The sequence below is a fragment of the Apium graveolens genome, chromosome 10, assembly GCF_009905375.1.
Source record: "Apium graveolens cultivar Ventura chromosome 10, ASM990537v1, whole genome shotgun sequence".
NCBI lineage: Eukaryota > Viridiplantae > Streptophyta > Magnoliopsida > Apiales > Apiaceae > Apium > Apium graveolens.
In genome coordinates, this window is record NC_133656.1 from 229,128,418 (window position 1) to 229,144,722 (window position 16,305).

The 16,305-nt window shown below is 35.4% G+C and overlaps 2 protein-coding genes across 2 annotated transcripts; both read right to left on the minus strand.

Annotated features, from left to right (window-relative positions):
• Position 1: 1 nt before the first annotated feature.
• On the minus strand, positions 2 to 2,370 carry LOC141693405 (uncharacterized). The gene is made up of 3 exons (XM_074498500.1): positions 2,157 to 2,370; positions 1,003 to 1,162; positions 2 to 399 (listed from the first exon to the last, which is right to left on the minus strand). The coding sequence occupies exons 1-3, from the start codon at positions 2,233 to 2,235 to the stop codon at positions 159 to 161; spliced, it is 480 nt and encodes a 159-aa protein (XP_074354601.1). The 5' UTR covers positions 2,236 to 2,370; the 3' UTR covers positions 2 to 158.
• A 404-nt stretch (positions 2,371 to 2,774) lies between these two features.
• LOC141689947 (MAG2-interacting protein 2) lies at positions 2,775 to 15,169 on the minus strand. The gene is made up of 12 exons (XM_074494479.1): positions 14,979 to 15,169; positions 14,847 to 14,895; positions 13,937 to 14,110; positions 13,151 to 13,352; positions 12,807 to 13,027; positions 11,151 to 12,150; positions 9,792 to 10,717; positions 9,415 to 9,497; positions 7,907 to 8,266; positions 6,226 to 7,462; positions 5,805 to 6,070; positions 2,775 to 5,714 (listed from the first exon to the last, which is right to left on the minus strand). Exons 1-12 carry the CDS (start codon positions 15,075 to 15,077, stop codon positions 3,069 to 3,071), a joined length of 7,263 nt encoding a protein of 2,420 aa, XP_074350580.1. The 5' UTR covers positions 15,078 to 15,169; the 3' UTR covers positions 2,775 to 3,068.
• Positions 15,170 to 16,305: the final 1,136 nt, after the last annotated feature.

Here is a 16,305-nt window from a genome sequence, read left to right on the forward strand (position 1 = left end):
ATATGCTTTGAGAACAATGGTATTATAATTAATTATTCCAAGAAACAAGGGGATTTAAATTTACAGGAGCTTTGAAGACAGACATGAATACAGTTACAGATATGTACTCATCCAAATGTGACATTATTGTTACAAAGGAACTAAATACTGATGACATCCTAAATCACACGAGCTCGTTTTGCCTGTACCGAAGCAGCTTCCAAGTCTCCAAGAAAGAAAAGGATTTTATCCAATATACCTACACTGGGTTCACTATCTACCAAAGATGTTTCTGCTGCAAGCTCGCCATCTGAATGCTGGTTTGATAGCATTTCCTGGTTTCTTGAACCTAAATGTCGTTGTATTTCACCTTGATGGACAAGATAACACTCATCTCCTTCACATATTATTTTCAATCCCCTGAAATTTACTACTCGCTCGATCATTATTTTTTACAAATCATAAACTAGCGTTTAAACCATCCCTGACTTGGGGAACCATTGCATGATACATCATTTGGACTTAGCTTTGAAGTAAAGATTCTATCCAAATAATAGAAAGATGCATATAGTTTTAATAAAACATGTAAAGAGGTAGCGAACAAGCAAGAGACGAAAAGAAGATAGCAGTCAACACTTGCAAACTTCTATATTAATACCTGAGTCTATCTGTCCTCGAAGAGGAAGAAATCACGTCATCAACTTCATTAGATTTGAAACTACGAAAATATATTTCAATTCTAACACAAATACCTGTAATATTTCTGGCCACAATCTACATCATTGTGGGTATCTATAATATGTATGCACGTTTCTGTATGCAAATATACTGACAGGGTTAAAACATGCACGGATAAATTGATATACTAGTTACATGAGGTCGTCAAGTAGGAGAAAACGTATAATGGCGGCATTTCTATACATGCATATAGGTTTGACCATAATAAGGCTGAGCATATAACAACTTTTATTTAGCAAATATATAAATGAATAGGCTTCAGATATTAATACAGATTCAACTTACAATCCTATTCGGTCACAACGATCTTGGACTATATACACATCTTTCCACGACTTGGAACCTGTGGGAGCATAAAATGCGGCACTATCCGGTCCCCATCGTTCCTCGAATAGGTTGGACCACAAAATATTTTCTGATGCCATGAGCTTCCATCGGCAGCATACTTTGACAAACAAAAGAACTTTGTTCATAAGCACGATATGTATATAAAGAAAAATATTACTTCCAAATGAAGCAATTATATGTACAATCAAGGAAGAGCTAAAGAAAGCGCATGTTTAGCATTGTTCAAATAAAAAGGCAGGAATTAATGTCTTTCATAAACTTCATGAACATAAGCTAAAACTGCTGGAGTTAAATTTACATTTTTAAATTAATCCAACAATATCTACAGAATGCAATAAAATTGAATTAGAATGAGACTTCAATTAAGTCCAATGTCACTTACGAACAAATTGTTGTAGAAACTTGTCGAATATAGGACAACAATTGAGGAAATCAATACTAAGAAACAAACACAGCTTTAAGTCCTCAACTCAGAGACTAAATATATTCCTAGCCTGCAGGGTCATTAGCCAAGGACAACAGTATATAACTGAGAAGTTGACGTAATAATCGATTACCAAATGGTACTATAGTATATGATATATTAGTCCATCTCAAACACCAGAAACTTAAATGGTAAGAACTCAATAATTTATGATCACCATACAATTTTGCATTATTCACTGAAATTTACATTTGATTCTAAAAATTTCAGATCACAATAAGGCTTAATTTACAGTCATGATCACCATATATTTTATATTTGTATCACTTCCATCTTATACCTAATCTATGGCATAATTCATGACCCTTTATTAATGAATCTGACAATAAACTGCATAGGATCAAAAGATATAAAACACAATTCTCAAGTCAAGAGAAATACATGTTAATCAAAAACTAAATTGGCCTAATTGGACAAGAATTCAACAAAACCAAGTCAGATCATATCTGAAATTGCATCCTCATCACATTAAAAGTCACAATCTTCCAAAATTAGAATGATCATATTAATAAATTCAGAATTCAGATGAAATTTTAATGAGGCATGCAGTAGATGTAAATACACACATATAAATACAAATACTGTATATAAGTATACAATTGCTGACCTTGATGAGCAGTGGCAAGACTTTGATGATCCAAGAAACAAAAGATTTTCAGACAAATTTCTGGAGGCAATCTTTCCATCTCTTTTATATCTGAAGTACACACACTTGTTGGAGATTATATTTATGTAAAGGGCAGTTTTTGCAGGACTTCAATCTCTCTCTCTCTCTCTCTCCTGTTACAACCTCTCTGGCACATCTGACAGTTTACTTTCCTATGGCACCGATTCATCTTAGCTGTATTACACGTGGCATGGCTTGAGGCTACAATTTCAGTGGAGTACTGTTTGCCACGTGTTTTTTATCAGCTTAAATCAACAAAAATGCTAAATATAAATATTTCAGATAATTATAATAAATTTATGAAGTATGTTAAAATACAAATATTTTTTTAATTCAAGGGACATTTTATATTGCAGTAATATTTCGAAATTTTATACAAAATACAATTTTAACTTTCATTTTCACCCTCGCTCCCTAACTTACAACTAACCTCTCTTATTGTGACTAAAATTAATGGAGTTTTTATTGTCGACTCCATGTTACCCAATTTGCGAAGTGAAGTTACCTCTCAAACCAGATATTAAATCCTAATTGATCTGAATGATATAATCAACATACATACATTCACACATTATACAAGTTACTTACAAATAAGTAATTTGTTCTAAGTACGGGAAAAAACAAGGCGAGAGGATATAATCAGACTGTAGAGACGCTGTGCCCTAGTATACATAGATCAGGCCTGACGCTGTAATATGTCTGGCATTTGGGTCATAAACTCCCATATGCAGTATCTATTTTATCTTCGGCTACCTTCATCTTCGTTCTTACAGAGAGTATAATCAAATGTAGGAAAACAGTCTAATCACGAGATTATAAAACTAAACATCAATAAAATTTATAAAACCTTTATCATCTAACATTGGTAGAAAGCAAAGACAATGCAGTTTGGATTAAATTCCCTAATCTGTGTTTCAACTGGGAAACTGTGTTTGCCAAAGGTTCACATAAGTCCGTATCCACAGAACTGAATGCATCATCTTCCAGTATTTGGAGCTGCTGCATTTCTAAATATTTCCTGAGGCTCGCCTCTGCAACATTAATTAAACTGAGAGATGCATTTGTATGCATAAACTTCGTAACGAGGATCCCAGCTAGAATCTGCTGATCCGCCTTCACAAGCTCCATTATAAAACACGGGAAAAGTAATTTTCTGAAAAGAAACAAAATATCTTTCTCTTTCCTATCAGATTCACACAACATTTTTTGTTTGAGACTCGGCAGCTGGTCTTCCTGGTACTGGCGAGATAAATTTCCAACAATATAGCAAAGATATGAAAATGTGGTTCCATAGGAAGGTTTAGTGATGATTGTTGTTATAATTCTGGAGTATAATGCAAGAATTAGGAATTCAATGTCTCCAGAAACTGTGTCTGGAATGCCTACTTGCTTGAGTTTATCCTCAACCGAATCCAGACACAGCAGCTGTATTCCGTCATAAGGCAGTAAGAGAGCCATCTTAAGAGCTGCAAAGCAATCCAACTCAATCATAGTTTGGCTCATGTGAAGGGTGCCATTATCATCTAGCAGGATGCCTGTGGTCTTTTCAAGGGATTTATCAATCAATTTCAATATGTCTCTAAATCGAGAAAACTGTACCAGCTTTTGGAAGATCTCCAACCAACAAGCATGCAGAGGGTGAACAACAAGTGCGTTCTCATTCTTTAGTTCCTTAACTAAGGGTTCTTGAAAGCTTTCCCACCCATCATCCCATTCATCACTGCCCCAATTGTTTACAGCAATGGGTGTTTCAGCGGAATTTGGCTCAGCTCTGCCTGATGGAAATAGTCCTTCCCATTCTTTCAGAATGGCTATCAGAGAGTCACAATGGCTTCCAGCATTAACAGCTTCACATACTATTGAGAAGCAAAAAACTGCAGATTCAAGAGTCAAAAGATCCTTCGGAGTAATCTGTATACTTGGAGAGATAGCAGACACCAGCTGTGATGACTTGAGGGCAACTAGCGTATTAGCAAACCTACTTGAGGCTTCAGCATTAACATTTTGCACCCCATGATCAACAGTAGTCTCCACGTCAGCATCTATTCTTTGTGAAACAACCCACCCTTCCCATGGAACAATATTGGCCTGCATCTCGGCAGATAATGCCTTCAACGTTCGACCTCTAGATGAAATAAACTGCATTAGCTCCAGTACGTAAACCCGCACATGGTCTGGAAGCTCCAAGTTATCTGAGAACTTTGCCATTCTCGTCCAAACTGCCAGCCTTACCATCTTCAAATCCTCCATTTCATATTTTGCTTCACTCAAAGATGACAAGAGATTGTGTAGATTTGGGTCATCAAGGGACACACCAGAAGTGAGGTCTTGCAAGATGGTTTCGAGTATACTTAGATAAAGATGGGGAAGATCTTGTATATCATCACAATGTTTATGGCACCCCGAGATTGAGGTTGAGTTAGGGGGGAACTGTGACACTGCATCAGAATATACACGTGCAACAGCTTCGAAGTTACATCCAGAAAAAATCATCGCTCTGCAGAAACACGAAATTTCAACAGCAACACCGCCAATAAGGCCATTCTTAACATACCCAACAATAGTTCTCCAACCCTGACTTGGTGAAACTTTCTTGCCCACAACCAGATTTAAAAAACCTTTTAGGCACACCATTAAACACCTCGGACAGAACTTCTCATCTGAACACTCCCGGGATACAAATTTCTGCATGTCATCAGCTAGTTTTAACCAAAAATTCAGAAGCATTCCAAGGCAATCCTGCCAGCTTGAATTCCAAGATACACTATCAAAGGAATTTTTAAAGGGTAGTATTATATTAAAGTATTGTTTCAGTATTCCCATGGCAGCTGGACATGTTAGTGCACTTACATAGTTTCTGCACATATCATATGTACTCTCAAGCTCATTTATTAAGTGCCGAAGATTTTCAGGACCTTCAAAAGGAATACCGGATTCAGCTTTGGATCCCAACTCCGACAACAAACTCAGTACATGTTGTCTGTAGACATCACGCCATGATAAAAGACCCTCAGATGTTGGATCTCCATAGAAGTCAACAAGAGTCTGGACCATTTTTGCCAGTGCTTCGACAGTATGTTCATCAATGTGAGAACAGACTTCACTGCTGAAGCTCTCAAGGTTTAGTCCTTCCAACCCAGCAATATTCTTGAAGTCCAGGCCCTGTATAAAAGAAACTCTGGAACATTCTTGCTCAACCACCTTATAAAAATGAGCCAATGCAGGAGCAGCTATATGTGGGGATTTTGAATCAATCACGGGCAATAACTCTTTATCTTCTCCGAGCTGCATGTAGCAGTCAGATAGCAAGGCATATATACAAGCAAGGCGTTGCTTGTCAAGCCCATCAATTGCAGGGTACACTGACAAGGAGATGGTTTGAATTGATTCTGCAGCACAAGCAAGTATTTTGCCTCTAAAGTTTGAAATTTCAGCCATTATATCATCAACAGTCCAAACATTTGAAACAAGGACAGAAGCAAGGTACAGTTGTAGCACCTGAATCATAAACACAGAGAAATTAACATATAAATTCCGATTATTATGCATAAAAAATATTATGCTGCCTAGAGAGCATATAACATATACCTTGGTCACATCCAAGCGGTAGGTAGAGACAAGTAGCAACACATCCTTCAAAATTTGCTTTTTCTCTGATCTTACTGATTCAACAAAAGAGCAAACAACGCTCTCCATATAGCCGATGTCTCCGGACAAAAAGCGTGCAGTTTCAACACCAGGAATTATTTGCTCTAACACCCTTGTATGGTCTGCTACACGCTTTTGGTTTTCTAATTTCACTTTCCATTCTCTCCAAAACGAGGATTGGGTCTTATCAATTTTGTCTTGTTCATCTAATTATCAGAAACAAGTGATGTGAGATAAATGAAAATTCCGAAAGATATACAGTTAAAAAAAATTCCACAAATTTAACCAACTCTTTAGGACACTGCACTGTAGATTGATAGAGAAGGTAATAATCTATAAATTATGGAAAATGTTAAATCACCTGAACTTAGTGATGTGTATGTTTCTTGAAACGTTTTCAGCAACATTTCTCTCCGCTGAGCAGGATCCTTGCATTCAACGCCAGAGTTGTGTAGCAAACTATATATCATCCCAACATTCATAATGCTAGAGATTTCATTGTAGTCTTCCCTTATTTTAACCTGTTCTTCTATTATTTCCACCCCGTGAAAGGCGTCTACAAGATTTAACAAAAAGGAACATCCTAGTATGTCTTCCCTTTCAGTAACAGGAGGTTCTAAAATTGATTTGGCTAGAGATGCAATCAAGTTATCTTTTGGAGCAAAACCGTTCCTCGCCAGCCAAGAAAGAATGGCAACGACAGCTTGTGTTCTAACATTTACATACATCTTACTGGAAATTGAGTCTGAAACTAAATTCTGGTCACCATCAGTAAACTGACTTAATTTCAGCAACCATGGAAGCCGTAATGCTGCAAAGGAAAGCATCTTTCCATTGTCTCTGAGAAGAGAATCCCAATCAGGGACATTGTCCACGGTTAGATCTTTGGCAACAAGAAGGAGAGTATTTTTTATGGTTTCAAAATGGACCTCTTGACCATCTACAACTCTCTCAACCTGTCCAGGCAGATCTCTTAGGTCAGCTATATCTTGAATACTGTGTGGCGTAAAGGAGATAACTGAGGCACCATGGGTGGAGAACTTTGGAGGGTCTGTCCCTGTCGAAATCATTAGTTTTTCACATTGTTCTTCAATATCCAGATCTTTCCATGCAAGTAAGAGCTCACCGATTGATTCCTCATCACAGTGGCTTAAAGCAAAACCAAGAAGTTGCTTTCGAGAGCCTAAATACATGTTTTCTAGTGCAGGGCCTCTTGCCAGGGCAGCACAAAGGTCCCATACAGCGCCATGTCCTTTCTTGGCCAAAGACAGGCACAGATCAAAAGACAATTGAAGATCTCCGGCTACTGCTGCTTCTCTTGCAATAGCTTCCTGAACGGCTGATATGTCGTCCTGAGAACTCAAACCAAGAAGTTTGGCAACCTCAATAAGTTCTTCCACATTTAGATAAGCTCCACCTTGAGTTGTAATTGCTAATTTAATTATTTCCATAGGATCTTTTATTTGTCTGAATTGCACTGGCAGAAGGTTCACTCCTAAATTTGGAAGTTTAACTGTGATTGCATCAATGATATCTGCCTCCGCCCTGACATTTCTGCTGTTTGGAAGGATATTTAGACATTCCTTGGCCTTCCAGATCTGGAAAAATCCCAAGAAAATGATCATTGAATTCAAAAAACAGTTTCAAGGTGAGAAGAACATGTTTATGCATAGATTATTGAAGTTATTGATTGCCAACTTCTTACAAGCACAAAAAAAACTGATAAACAGTTTGGAAGCAAAAAAGGAAATTATAAAAGTATAGACATGAAGCCTTACACAAATATGTTTATCCACTGCACTTGAAAAAAGAAAAACATTTGGAATTGAAGAGTGAAATATTATTTTTAAGCACTCTTGCCTAGTTGTAGATATATACATGTTCTATATACACATTTGAGATTTTTTTCATGATCATATATAAGTCTCTATAGCATGGAAAAGGCTTGTTAGATTAGAACTCAAGACAGAAGATTAAGCTCAGTACGCACAAGCATTTTCAATTAAACCACAACTTGAAGCAGTTCAAAAGTTAACACATACTTCTGAGCAAGCAAGACTTGAAGCTGAGAAGAAGTAATCTCTTGCAGCTTGAATGACAAGATACTCTGACTTATCTGCTGCCAAACTAACAGATCCTGTACCTTTTAAGTAGTTCCTAGCAAGTGAAAATTTACCAGCTTTCAGTAATCCCCTACAGAACTCCATTAAAATATACTCCAGATCCAAAAAAGGAAATGCTTTTTCTTGCAAGGATTGCAAATCGCGCCACATATTTGCCCATTCATTATCTGATCTCCCTGGCAGTCTCCGGACAAATTTTGAAAGTATAAGGCGCAGAATCTGCTTTACACCCTTCACATCTTCATGTGGCTCAATAAGAAAGCCAATTGGCTTTGGTACCTGCAAACAAATGAATATAGCTATATACTTAAAATTGTTACCTTGCACGGTTATTTTTTTTATCTGGCTCTTAATCATGTAAAACAATAAAATCAGCATCAACAGGCTTTTATAGTTCACGACTTCACGTGGCTTAAAAGCTTGCAAGCACTTCAATTAAATTGAAGACACATTAGTGTTAAAAGTATATGATTCATTTGGTGGCTTCAATTATCACCTCAAGGTTTTAGAAAAGCTGATCATTAACCATTAGGACCGAGTCACTAAGGTGAATATGTAGGTAAAATACATGCACAGTTGACCAGATTGGAGATACAAATTTCAGAAAAGTCATAATTGTATTGCGCACAATATAGAGTCGATATGACAGATGGGAGGAGCTTGTTAACAAAGGATGTTGGACTGAAGTAGCGTATCAGGCAGATTGATTGATTTCCCACGCATATCACAGTCATGTTACAATCTACAAACATAACCTAGTCTTGTTCATAATTTTTAAACTTCAGATGGCCACTCCTAATTTCTCAAACATCATCCTTACCAGAGAGCACATTAATGAACACTTCACGTCTTGTCACATAGACTTGTAGATAAAAGAAATTTGATCTTTAAATCACAGAGCCTCCACAAGATCATCTAAAGTACTAAGAAACTATAGGAGTTGCATTTGGTCCAAGATAATAGCCAAGGCACTCGTAGCCCGTAGGTGAAAGAGTCAAGCCAGCCATTTCTGGTGGGAAGCTCAGATTTTCTACTCTCTTCATGATCAGTATCTTATCAAATTCTACAGTTGGTTCCTTCTTTAACTACTTTAGAGGGCACCTTGAGCCATTAGAGCAGGGGGTCATGGACCAGCCATTCTACCCTTGACAACCATACCAAGATCCGATAAGATATTGATTAACAAGTACTTCTCCTAAAAATGGAAGTGCACAGCACCTAGAACAAATGCAACTCGAGTTAAAGAAAACTAGCAAATAGTACCAATCCTAAAAGTTATGAACCCAGGAGTCTTATGGATTAATATACAAAAAAGAAAAGCATCTAGATCTCAAAGTGAAGATCATCTACTGATTAAAAAGGAAGTGAAGGCCGTCTACTGATTAAAAAAGAGTTTAAGTAATAATAAAAGGAAAGAAATCACAAACCTGGTAGAACGCCAACAGCCTTCCTGCTTCAATATGGCCTTCGGCAAGTTCTAGTCTTTTCTTCAACCCCTCGACTTCAGAATCTGGAGGAGGTAAAAGTATCACAACCAATCCAAAATTCAAAACTTGAAAGAGTTTATTGAAAATTTCAAATTGACATAATACAAGTACGATGCTTCAGAATACAAACACATATGGCTTGGCAAAAAAATATTAAGCATTGCAAGACAAGGTAACACCAAAAGAAAGAAAGAAGAAATCTTAGAATCATGTCTCATATGATCATATCTAAACTAAACCAAAAGCTCCCCATAAGATGATCTTATCTTTGATACTTATCTACCATCCTTTAGTCAAGTAGATAAAAGAAAGCTTACCCTGTAGCTTGGGAAGCTTCGACAATATAGCATTCATAGTATTCCACTTATCTGTATTAGTGCATGAATATATGCACTGCAGAGCACAGTCAACCACTTCAACTTCATTCCTGAAGAAACCATTCCTTCCAATCTCCCTGCATCCCTCTTCAATCACCATCAAACATAACTCTAATTTAGTATCCAAAGCCATCTCTTTCAGCCATCCAACCAAAAATGAGGTAGCTCTCGTATCAAAAACAGTTTGAAACTGCATAAATGGAATTGCTCTATTCTTCAAATTTTTTACTACATTTTCCTCTTTCACCCCCTTGAACATTATTTTGAACTTCTCATAGTTAGGTAATTCTTCCCATGTAATCAGGTCCATTGTAAATTTTGGTTCATCCTCAGTTTCAACAGAATATATAAGCTGGTGCAAGTACGAGATATCTTCACGAAACTTCTGCAAATCAGAAATACCCTTCTGACAAGCACAGTCGATCAAACAAAGGCTGTTGTATAGTTGACCACTCAAGAAATCAATAGCTCTTGCTCTACTTCTATACCATGTTGTAAGTTCATTACTTGATGGCCACAAAAGCCCACATGTTTGTTTAAATATGAGTTCGGTTTTGATATCTACACTCTCATCACTACCAAGAATTCTGCTGACAAAAGTAATCATCTTTTCACACTCAACCCAATCTTCTTCTCTTAGAGAGATACTTGAGGGAGGATATAACCCTGGAAGCAGCTGCCCGTAAGTTTGAACAGGAATTGTCTCAGGAATAGCAGCTAGAACTTCCAACATGCAAGGAGCTAGTGAATAAGGGTGTCGCTTGAATAGAAGGTTAAGAGCTCCGATCTTACCACTTTCAGCAAGTACTACAGCACTTTCATTAATTGGCGAAGTGCGGAACTTCATGTAATCCTGCATGGAATACCTTCAAAATGCTAAGTCAATAATAAGAAAAGCAGCAAAAATTTGTCACGCGAAATTTTTAACAGATGATAGAATTAAGTTCTCATTATATTCACTGCGCAGGGGCACCAACTGGAAATATGTTAGACCAGGAGAAATTTAAAAATTAAAAAGATTCTTCCAGTAAGGGTGTGTATCGACTATCCAAGGAAAACCAGTTTACTTCTGAGCAATTTTATTATAATGTGGTGACACGTGAATGAAAAGGGGCAGTTTTATTAATGATTTTTTTTTCCAAAAATAACTTTGTGCGCAAGCTGAAAACTTCTTTCTAGAGAATAATTGAATAATTTGAATAAATACAGGAGCTCTACAATGCAAAAAGATATACTACAGTTTACAAAGTAGATAAACAGCCTTGCTCCTTATAATGAAACCAATGATATATGTATTACCTGCCCATGTTTATCCCAAGAAATGTTTCAAGCTTATCTCGGAATTGCAATACTTTAAGTCTAGCCAACCGAAAATCCCAAATTTGCCCAGACAAGTCATCTTCTGAATCAGAAAACATGTACTGCTCTGTCAAGCGAAGCCCATAAGCAAGTAAAGCCCTTGTACTATCTTCTGTTTGTCCAACTCTATCTACACATTCAGAAAGTACAAATGCTTGATCCTTGATCTTTGGCAGCAACTTACTGATATCTTTTATTCCGTGCCCAGAAAGCAACCATTGTGTCTTTAGCACTTCATCCTGATCCAGACCATGATCAATAGCGAAGTCGAGGGCTTCCTGATACTTTCCACCACTTATTAATATATCATACATCTCAGGAACAGATCTTCCCGAGAAGGACATTAGGCTCCATTTCAGTTTGGCAATGTCAAGCTGATTATACTTATCTACAATAACTTGCTCCATGACATGTATGCTGCTTGGTTCTTTTTTCCGGGATGAATCATCACTTTCTCTAGCAGTGCTCTCTAAAACAAAAACATGTCTAGGGAACTGTTGTACACGTTCTAATACAGGCATCGAATATACAAGATCGCTTTTTGAAAGTCTTACTCCTCCAATAATGTCGAACATGAAGGTACTCCCACCTCTTTTAGCAAGAGTAAGGATGTTGTCTGACCACCAGGTAAAATCGACTATATCATTCAACCAGTCTCCCCCTTTAGTTGACTTATTGTCCCTCTGTTGTAAATTAAAGCTTTCCTGATAAGAAATTTTTGATAAGGAACACTTATCATCTTTTAGTTTAAAAGCAACCAAAGATCCTTTTAAATCCAAAGTAGCAACCAGTTTCCCGCTGGGTGAAAATAACAACTTTGGATATGTTAATAAGCCAATATAACCCTTCAGTATAGAATATAAGCCCTCAAACTGAGTACTAAACACTGGTTCAAGATTTAAATTCCCAGTTCTTCGCCAGAGAGAGAGGCAATAAGATCCTGAAAAGGAAAAATAGTAAATTTTGTTGAGGTTGATAAACTAATAGACTCCCATAATCCTGCACATCTCCTTTTTTGTGGAAGAGGGGAGCAGGGTAAAGATATTCATATGTCTTTAATATGCAAATTCTTTTTATCTGTGCAAAATACTTTCTACAACAATTTAAACACTCAGAGATATACACACATAAAAAGTGTTTACTATTCCAAAAGATGATGTAGATTGCAGAATACGAATGAAACAATATTTGCAGGATAAGTCTGACCTGTTACGCAGGAATAAAGAAAACTCAAATTTATTATTGCATGTGAAAATTTATGGCATGGAGTATGTGTGGCAAGAAACAATGAGGGACAGGGGTAAGGCATGAGCCCAACTAGATTTAAAATCATGTGTTGTCAAACTCAACTAATTTGGATCAAAAGATATTGTCAAGCTAACTTACAGTAGAGAAACAGAAATAAGCATGCTCACATATAACTATACATGTACTACATACATACATATATACATAAATTATATATATATATATATATATTTGCAAATAACAGATAGCTTATTAATTCTATTTACACTATTGAGGTTCCCAAACCAAGAATTCTTTATATTTTATCCATAAAAATTACATGCTAACAGAAACAGCATGGAACGATACCAGTAGTACTACTTTTCACTGAAACGCTAGGCCCTGTACAAACTACAGCAACCAACGAAAGATCTGGATGGTAATCCATGCAGAATACATATGGTGGAAATTTCTTTTCTATCATCGAGCCCTTAATTGAGGTGCACGCTGAAGAAATGGAGACCCTCGGATCCTTGCTAATGTCAATATCATAAAAAGAACCATCCGATGTAAGAATCCTGAAGACACCCCTGTGAAAATGTTTTATCTACTCAGTAACTAAGAACATCAAATTGATTATATAGAAAAAATATTAAAAGAAGCTAAATTTTAAAAGAAAATATTTAACACATGAGAAACAAAATGAAACTTACAAGCAAGAATTCTTATTATCAAAGTCATCCAGTACAATCAACTCTATAATTGGAGAAGAAAGTTTCAAATGCCTCCTGGAAACACTTGATATCAATTCACCATTAACTTTGATAAAATATAGAGTATCAGTATCATCACAAACACCGAGAATATCATGAGCTTCTGACCAGGCGCCACAAGTGAACGTGGCACAACTGCTACCTGATTGCAGAACGCATAAGTTAAAGCAGCTTTCAGGACACTACTGCATTACTAATAAATCACCACTGGTTTTACAGGAAAAAATAAAAATAAAACAACTAACATTTCAATTTATAAAATAAAAGATGCTTTTAATTGGCTATGTATCCTTATACTTTGAATTAAGTGAAAGAACAACAAAAATAATCGCATTAACACGCGTGCATTTGTAACTGCAAATTGAGAACACTACTAGCATGATAGGTTATTGCCTTTTATAGATGTAGTGTATCTATGCAGACAATGAGCGTGCACCAATAAACTTAAAAATAACATAAATCAAATCTTTTTATACTAAATATATTGTAAAGTACTGATATAAAAATCAACAAATACACTACTTTAGATACAACTAAAGTGGTTTATCAACAGCATAAAATCAAGAAGGCCAACTCAGTTCTATTAAGTATAGTCAGCTAAATGGTCTGGCTCCTCTAGCATGCCTGAATTGATATAAAATTACTTTCTTTTTCCTCGTATACTTTTCTTCTCTGGGAAAGATTCTTTATCAGATATCTCAACACAATGCTAAAAGTAAAGCTTACAGTTATAATAGCCACAGGGTTGCCGGAAATCATCGTCCTTTTGCAAGATTGTAATTTGATTCGCAGTTGTTACTGCCACACGTTCACCACTTGGGGAGACAAACAAAGAAACCAATTTCCTTAACCTTTGTGGATGCCTATATTCTCTCCACTTATCTTTTATAATGCTCACACCTACATAAATAGTAGAATACTATCAGTAGTTCGCAGCTAGTAATACCCAAGAAAATTGAAGAAATGAAAAACCAATGTGACGCACTGGTGAGCTAGTAAAGTCACATACACAAAGCCATTAGAATTCACGATGCTTCAAAGAAATTGGGAAAAGTAGCATAAAGCATAATACACACAATGTGAATAATATAATATTAATTACAATTAATAAAAAAAAATTGTAACTAGTATTGTATCAGAAATGCAACCAAATTACTCATTCAAACACAAGTCGAAGAAAAATCAGCACTAATTTTATCAAGCTGATCACACACCTAAAATTTTCATATCATAAACTAGAAGTTTCTTAACATACTTCCCTATGCATCTATTAACACGAGAATCACAAGTTCATTCAATAACATAGACATTACAAGATATTAAGTCATCACCATCACTTCCAATTCACAATCACAAACACGAACCAATCTATAATTCCAAGCTTACTCACCGCAACACCTATCCACAAACTAATGACAGCCTCAACAATCACAACAAAACCAAACAACAGAACGCGGAGCTTATTGTAGATAGTTCACTACGATGCAGCAAGCAGCATTACTATCCTATCAACAACAATTTATACAAACAAACAGTTACTGCTACTTTATTCTATCAAACAATTATCAATAATGTGAAGCTAATCAAAGTCGAAAAAAACAGTTAGTAAAGTGAAATTATACGAATTATACGAAACCTGGTAGAGGAATCCAGGACAGGAAGCTTCCATCGGAATCTTCGTTAAGCTGAAATATATACATAAACAAATTACAAATCATCAATTTAAATTGCAATTAAATGAAACTATTTTTTTTTCTAAATGGAGGACCTGAGGATTAATAGGAGGATAATTAGATGAGTAAGGTCTAGAAGCGTGACGACGTGTCTCGAATAAAACTTCTTCTGGAGTTGTAACTTGCTGCTCCATAGATAGATACAGCCTTGATTGTCTTTCACCGAGATCGATCTGTGTGTATTGTATTGTATTTTGTATGTATCCAACGCGGAGATGACTTGAGTGAACCGCTTCGATGCTCAGATATTGGGGCGGACCGGTTCCAGATTAAAGATTTATTTTATTTAGATTTTAAACGGATTGATACTTATTTATCTATTTTTAGCAAAAATTGATAATCGCTACTAATCGGTTTAGGTAGCGATTAAGAATTAATCGGAAAATCGGAAATTAATTGGAGAGATTATCGGATATTTAAATATTTTAATAATATTTAATATATTACCTTATTTATTATGAAATATATAATTCAAAAATAAAATTTAAAAGTATAATTAACTCGATTTGATTGGTATAACGGGTCTCAAGCTAACATAATTTTTTTCTTATTGGCACATAAAATTTTACCATTGATTCGGGTTTAAACATATTAATCCAACATAAATCTGAATATAGATAGTTAATTTGGCCGGTTAACAGACTAATGACAATTCGTATATTATTGATCTCGACTAAAATTTACCTTTTAATTAAATATAATAATTCTTCGTAAATACACCTATAAATATCAATAAAAATATAAATTCCAATCATTACATTATTATTTAAAACTATAGTATCACTAATTTATACACATACGTGTATATTAAAAATATTATCAAATCATATTATTAAAATTTCAAATAAATAAGCTTCATAAAATTTTATTTCAAATTAAATTCCAAAAAATAATGTAATATTAAAAATAATTGGGTATCGCAGGATGCTATAACTCAAGTTTTGCGGGAAACGTTGTGGTCATAATTTAGGAGGCAGAGGATATTATATCGTTTAACAAGTTAATAGTTTACTAGTTGTATAACAATATTTTTTTTATTTGTAATAATTAAAATAAGGGGATAATTGTTAAATCAAATTATACCTTATTCAGTTAATTATAATTTAGTATTTGTATAAATGTGTAAGCGTTACGTTGACATGGAGAGTTAAATTTTTTATGTTCTGAAGTATTAATATTAATGATAGTAATTAGAGGTGAATGGATAAAATAAGAAAATAAAATCACACTAGCAAAAAGACGACTTTAAATGAAGTGCATTAGTGCAGGGAGTATGTTGAAATATGGCTAAAAATGAATTCGAGTGATTTAGGTTGTAATCCAGATTTGAATTGTAAATTAGGGATGGTAAAATAATTCGAT